The sequence below is a fragment of the Cynocephalus volans genome, chromosome 8, assembly GCF_027409185.1.
Source record: "Cynocephalus volans isolate mCynVol1 chromosome 8, mCynVol1.pri, whole genome shotgun sequence".
Classification (NCBI taxonomy): Eukaryota; Metazoa; Chordata; class Mammalia; order Dermoptera; family Cynocephalidae; genus Cynocephalus; species Cynocephalus volans.
This window is the reverse complement of record NC_084467.1, coordinates 31,819,341-31,825,340: the sequence shown is the minus strand read 5'-3', so window position 1 is coordinate 31,825,340 and position 6,000 is coordinate 31,819,341. Positions and strand designations below refer to the sequence as shown.

The window sequence follows — 6,000 nt, the reverse complement described above, 5'->3', positions numbered from 1 at the left end:
TGCATGGAGTATTATCCTAATTTTGGAAAGTATCCATATATTATATATAAAGAAAAATGTATATGTGCCAAAAAAAAGAATTATTAACGTTGGCTATCTATGTGATAGGATTATGGGTGTTTGTACTGGTTTTTTGTTATTTTTAAAAATTTCCTCAGCACACATGTAATATTTTCTTAAGTGAGGAAACACTTTGAAAAAAAAAAAAAAAGAGTGCCAAATACTTGCTCAAGGCTTCCCAACAAGAAGAGAAACCTTATCTAGAAAGTTCCCCATCAGCTTCCCACAAGGGCACAGGTGGCCGTGGCACTGGCCAGCAGAGCCCTGGGAGGGGCTGCACACCTGCCTGGTCCTCAGCAGACCCTTGGCATGCTGTCACTGCTGGCCCGGATCATCCCACAGGCGGGTGAGAGTGAGGGCCACACCTCATCCCAAGAGATTACCACGCTTGGATATTTTAGGAAGAACACAGCTTTGAGGTAAATATGGCAGCACTCCCAGGGTACATTTGGGAGAAGTGGGTTCTAAGCGGAAGGCAGGGGAGGCCCGGGCCTGCAAGTCCATTTAGGGAGAGATCCTCATCCATACCGTTTATCCCACAGGTCTGTGTGGGCAGCTGCTGAGTGCTCTGTGGGTGCCTCTGACTCTTGTGGTGGCCTCTCAGGGGCAGGACCAGTGCCCCTTTCCACTGAGGAAGAGCAAGCACAGAGGGCACGTGATGTGGGCAAATTAACGAGGCAGAGTCAGGACTTGATGCCAGCTCTACTGGGCTCTGGAACCCCCGTCCTGTCCCCAGCCTCCTTTCCTGTGAAACTGCAGGGAATTTCTCCGAAGCATATTACCCACTTCCCTACATAAAGACAAAAGAAATAGGGCCTGGCATGGGCACCAGTACTGCACTGCCATTGTGAGGATGTCCCTGGGGTACTGCTCTGCCCTGACTGTCCCACACCCGGCTCTTCCCTTGTGTCCTCCTGTCAGTGTTTACTCACTGCTGTGATTGGGCCTGAGTCGACCGCCCTGATTTGTGCTGCTAATGTGCAGCCTTGAATGTGAAAGCTGCCGGAGTCAACCAGGTAACCAAGACGGCCTTGGTGACAGCACTGAGACCACATCAGCTATGTCCACATTATCTCCCTTCTCAGAGGGCTTTTCGATTTGATGTCATTTGGTGGCTGCCTGGGTGGGTAGAGGTGCTAGCAGTTTGGCCATCAGGAAGGCCGTGGTGGTTGTACTTTGGCTTTACTGCAGGAGAAGAGAGTTGTATCACGATCCTTACGTTTCGGCTTTGCACACCTGAGGGGCCAGGCAAAGTCTGCATCTTCAAAACATCTTCATTTCACAAACTCTCCTGGTGCCCCTGAGCCATGCCAAGGTTATGGGCTGGTCATGGCAGATACCAAATGTTGACATTTCTTCAACAGTTTCCAAACCTTCACTGCCCCGGATGTTGGGAGGAGGGAGCTATAAGTAAGGTCCTGAAATGGCAGGTAGGTTCCATGTCCTACGGCAGCTGGGCTCTTAGGCTCTGTGACGGGAGATGTCAGAGTGGCAGACAGATTCTCTGGCTAGAAGGGCCTTTGGAATGAGAGTCCTATGTCCTCATGTCACAAATGGGAAACTGAAGTGTGGATAAGAAGGGATTTGTCAGACACTAAGCAAGTCAGTGGCTGATTTGGAACCAGAATAAGATCTCCTGACATTTGGGCCAGTGCTTGAAGCCCTAGGCTGATGAGGACCTCACCACCTTCCAGACAGCCTGGGCCCTCCCTTGGCAGATGTAGGAGGGTCTCTTCCTCTGCACTCACATACAGAGGCCCTCCTGGGTCCAGGTGGAGGGGCTGCTGTCCCGCAGCATGGCCCCAACCTCCACCCTGCTGCCAGAGCTGCCCTCCCCAAGGCCCCTCAGCAGGGGTGCAGAGTGTGAACTGCACATGGTGATTCCACCTTGCTGGACTGTGCCTGTGGATGGGGGCGGACCCAGGATCTGCTTTTAATGACATGGTTTGGGCAGCTGGACTCTGTCCCAGCAGGTAAATTATAGGCTTAGCAAGTCATAAATCAAATAACCCTCCAGCTCCCAGCAGCTGCTCCAAGGAGAACAGTGGTTTCCGGGAACAGTGGAGGCCGAGACAAACCTCCCCACCCGACTCAGCCTAATGACTGCCTGTCAGCCCCTGGGACAGGGGCCTTTTCTTTGACAAGAAGCAGGACAGGGCTGCTGGGCACCCAGGATGACACAGACTTTGGTGACCAGCCTGTTCTTAACTCCTAGATAAAAGCAAACACTGGCAGTTCCCACCCTTGCCCTGCGCCTGGCCAGAGGCTGCCCAGTCACCACGCTGTGGGGGGAACGGACTGCTCCTCAGTGGGGCAGGAGGGGGAAGCGAGTTCATCTGGACTCTGAAGGGGTGGTGGTGACTGGCTGCAGTTCTGTGCGGAGGGTCTGGAGGCCCTGTCCATGTTCAGTGGGAAGAGCCCCAGCTGATTTCTGATGTTGGCCATGAGCACAGGAGTAGGTGGTGGTGGCCTCTGCCATGTCCTGGCCTGAGCCGCTTACTGCAGTGGCTGCTTTTGCTTCTGCTAAGAGTTACCTTCGTCTCAGTGCTGGGCCCCGAACGGGTCAACATGGTAGAGACAGTCACGGGAACTGAAAGCCTCCAAGTTTCTCTGCTCCCATGGGGGGGTGGGGGGCGGTGGTCACACCTTTCCTCCGGGCAGGAGAAGGAGGAGCAGGCAGACATGTACTGAAAAATGCCCCCACCGGCTTCAACCTTAGGTCATGAGGCCCCTCTAGCTTGTTCCTTTTCTAATATGCTAACTGTGCCCACAGGCCAAGTTAGGAATCCAATAATCCACTGTGCTGAGGCCATGTGCACATCTAATTATGTCCCAGAAATGGCAAGTGCTGTGCCTGGGAAGGGGCAGGCCATTGTGCCCACACCCAAACCCTGTGGTGAATGGTGCAAAGCCTGTCAGCCAACCTCAGACCACCCAGGGTCGGCCATGAGCAGGTTCTAGAACAGGGCTTTTGTGCTGAGCCCAGACACACAGCTCCAAGGCTGCTGCATGCATTAAGCCACCCAAGAGCTGGGGGGACAGTCTGCCATAACCCCAGGGGAGGGAGGCACACGGACATGGAAAGTACAGAAGTCAGGTAGGAAGTGGGCAGGGGACATGTGGGACCCCCCCCACCAAACTCTTCTTGAGTGGTGACAGCATGTGAGGGTTTCGTGTGGGTTGCCTAATCCAGATGGGGAGGGCCACTGCAGCAGGGCCAAGTGGCCAGGGCCTCAGTGGCAGCCACAGGCCTTGACCACCATGTTGCGGTGCTTGCGCAGGATGACGTTGTTGCTGCTGTCATAGTACAGCACGGAGGTGGCACTCAGCTTGGTGGGTGCACAGCACGCCTTGGGGACTGCATCTGGCTTCATCAGGTGCACCTAGTCAGGGAAGGGCACAGGTAGGGCCATGAGCCTGGAGGGCTCTGAGGACCACCCAGCTCGACCTGCTCCCGGCCCTGCCCGTGTCGCAGGTCTCAGCCCGCTTGTCCCACTGAGCTCATATTCCCCCTGTGCAGATCCGCCCCTGAACACCCCCACCGCCCCAGGCACAGCCGGGGCTCCTGGAGTGGCCAGCCAGGCCCCAAACACCTACCCCTGGGCTCTCCCGGGCCCTGCCCCCTCCCTGCCCCATCCACTCCCCCCAGGCCCTGACAGTCCTGCTGGTCCCAGCACATGGTGGGCCTGGGCACTCTCTGCAGCACCTATTCTAGGTCCCTCTGCCTCCCTGCTCTTCTCTGCACTTCTAAGATACCCTCCATGGGATCGTGTCACCATTAGCTGTTGTCCCCTCCAGACTGTGGGCAGGGAACATTCATGGAACAAATGGATAAAGCCTAGAGTTCCAGTTCACCCTCAATGTGCGTCACCCTCCCAACAACTTCTAAGGCAAATACTATTCCAGCAGCAGAAGACACCGAGGGTAGGAGGCCACACGCCATGCCTGAGGCATAGGGCTCTCTGATGCGTGGCGGGACTTGGGCCCGAGAGCAGTGTCCTGTGTCCTCTCTAGAACAGCTTCTCCTCACCAGAAAGAGCCAGGCTGAGTGAGCTGACTGCTTGCAGCTTCCGTAAGAACATTTACCCCAAGACGTGGCAGCTGAGCTGCAGTGTGCACTGGGCTCCTCGCGGGGCCTCGCTGCAGGGCCCTGAAATGGCGCCACGGCCTGTCGGGGAGGCTGGAGGGAAGAGCTACCTGCTGTCAGGTGTGTTTCGGCTGCTTGGCTGGCCGAGGACCTCCTAGGCCTCACAGACGCTGGGAGCAGGACTGGGACGAAGCTGTCTGATGGGCGCCCTGTCCTCTTCTCCCAGCCTTTGCCCCCAAGCCCCAGCTCGGAGCCAGCCTGCCAGGGAGGGCCATCAGCTGGGCCCTGGGCCAGCGTGGGGGCAGCGGCCTGGCGGGGGCCCACCGGGAAGCCGAGGCCTCTGGAGGGGTATCCAGCAGACTGGGGCGAGGGGCTGCCCCTCCCCACCTTCCACTTCTAGGCCCAAGTGGGAGAAACCAGGAGCCACCACCCACAGGTACGGACCACGGGGCCCCGGTTGCTCAGAACCAGAGGGGCCTCACTGAGTCAGGACACCAGAGAGGGGAGCCGGGCACCTCAGGGCTGCCATTCTGGGACTCCTCACCATAGGCCTGAGCTCTGTCAGATGCACGATAGAGAGAGAATGGCCTTTATTCCACCTGGCACCAAGCAGATTGATCTGGAGTCTCACTTGCCGTGCGTTCGGTTCATTTTGAGCCACATGTCACATGGGAAACCAAATGGAAGTGATGGTGCTTAGGGGCTGTGCATCCTTGGGTACAAATCAAACGTCTGTGGGCCTCAGCTTTCTACACCAAACACGTGTAATCAGACTTTTCCCGTTTCTCGCAGAAACACATCTCAGGCATATGCCTCCTGCCAGCCCTGCCAGGATGAGGAGCGCAGAAATACCCAGACGCGGTCCCTCCACTGACAGCCTTAGTGGGAAGTGGGCGGGCACCTGAGGGGACATTTCAGTGAGCATGGGTCACAGGGCAGTGGCACAGGCAACAGCAGGCCCTCAGTGCCCTGGGAGCAGGAGTGTGGTGACCAGCTGGGCCAGGAAGGACATGTGGCTTGGGGAGCTGGACAGGTGGGCAGGGTGGCTAGTGAGGGTCCTCACGTCCCAGCCCAAGGCTCGGGCTTCCCCCTGGGCATAGGGGAAGGACCACGGGCCCCTCGGCCGAGAAGAATGTGCTCAGATCCTCTGGGCTGCTGTGTGAACAACGGCCCTGGGGGCGAGTCCAGAGGGACCTGCTTTCTTCTCTCGGTCCTCAGGTTGCCCCCCCCACATCAGCCTCCCCTCCCGGCTCCCTGTGGCTCCTCTTCCTCCCTAAGCCCACAGCAGCCCAGGCCTCACTCCTCCACCCCCACCCTTGCGTGTCTGCTCCTTCTCCTGAGGATCTGGTGTACTCTCGGGACTTAGAGACTGTCCACAGGCCAGTGTCTCTCACAGTCCGAGCGTCAGCTTGGACCTCTCCTCTGAACTCGACTGCGGATCCAGCTGCCCACCAACCTCGCCACTTGGGGTCTAATGGCCTCAAGTGGAGCTACTGATCCCCTGCAACCCTGATAACAGCTCTGCTTCCATGCAGCCCACTGGTCCTTATCCTAGTCCTCGTCCCTGACCTCGAGGAGCAGTCCCTCAGCCATGCGCTGCTCAGGCCCTCACCTGAGGCCTCCCTGACCCTTCCCTCACCTGCTCCCCGAGAAGCCCTTGCTCAGGCTCCACCATCTGTGCTGCCTGGACCCTCCTCACCAACCACTGGGATGCCTGGTCAGGTGCCCACAGCAGCCAGACAGGAACTTCTAAAGAGTAACTCAGATCACAACGCTGCTGTACTAAACCCTGCAACAGCTTCTCAGTGACTTGAAATAAAATCCACCTCCTAACCAGGGACCCCCAGGCCTAA

At 57.3% G+C, this 6,000-nt stretch overlaps 1 protein-coding gene across 1 annotated transcript in view; it reads right to left on the bottom strand.

Annotated features, from left to right (window-relative positions):
• Positions 1 to 3,293: 3,293 nt before the first annotated feature.
• LOC134384447 (bone morphogenetic protein 8B) overlaps positions 3,294 to 6,000 on the bottom strand; it is a 30,943-nt gene continuing 28,236 nt past the window's right edge. Inside the window, exon 7 of the mRNA XM_063105953.1 lies at positions 3,294 to 3,443. Within this exon, the coding sequence (XP_062962023.1) occupies positions 3,294 to 3,443 (150 nt within the window). The remainder of the gene's footprint in view (positions 3,444 to 6,000) is intronic.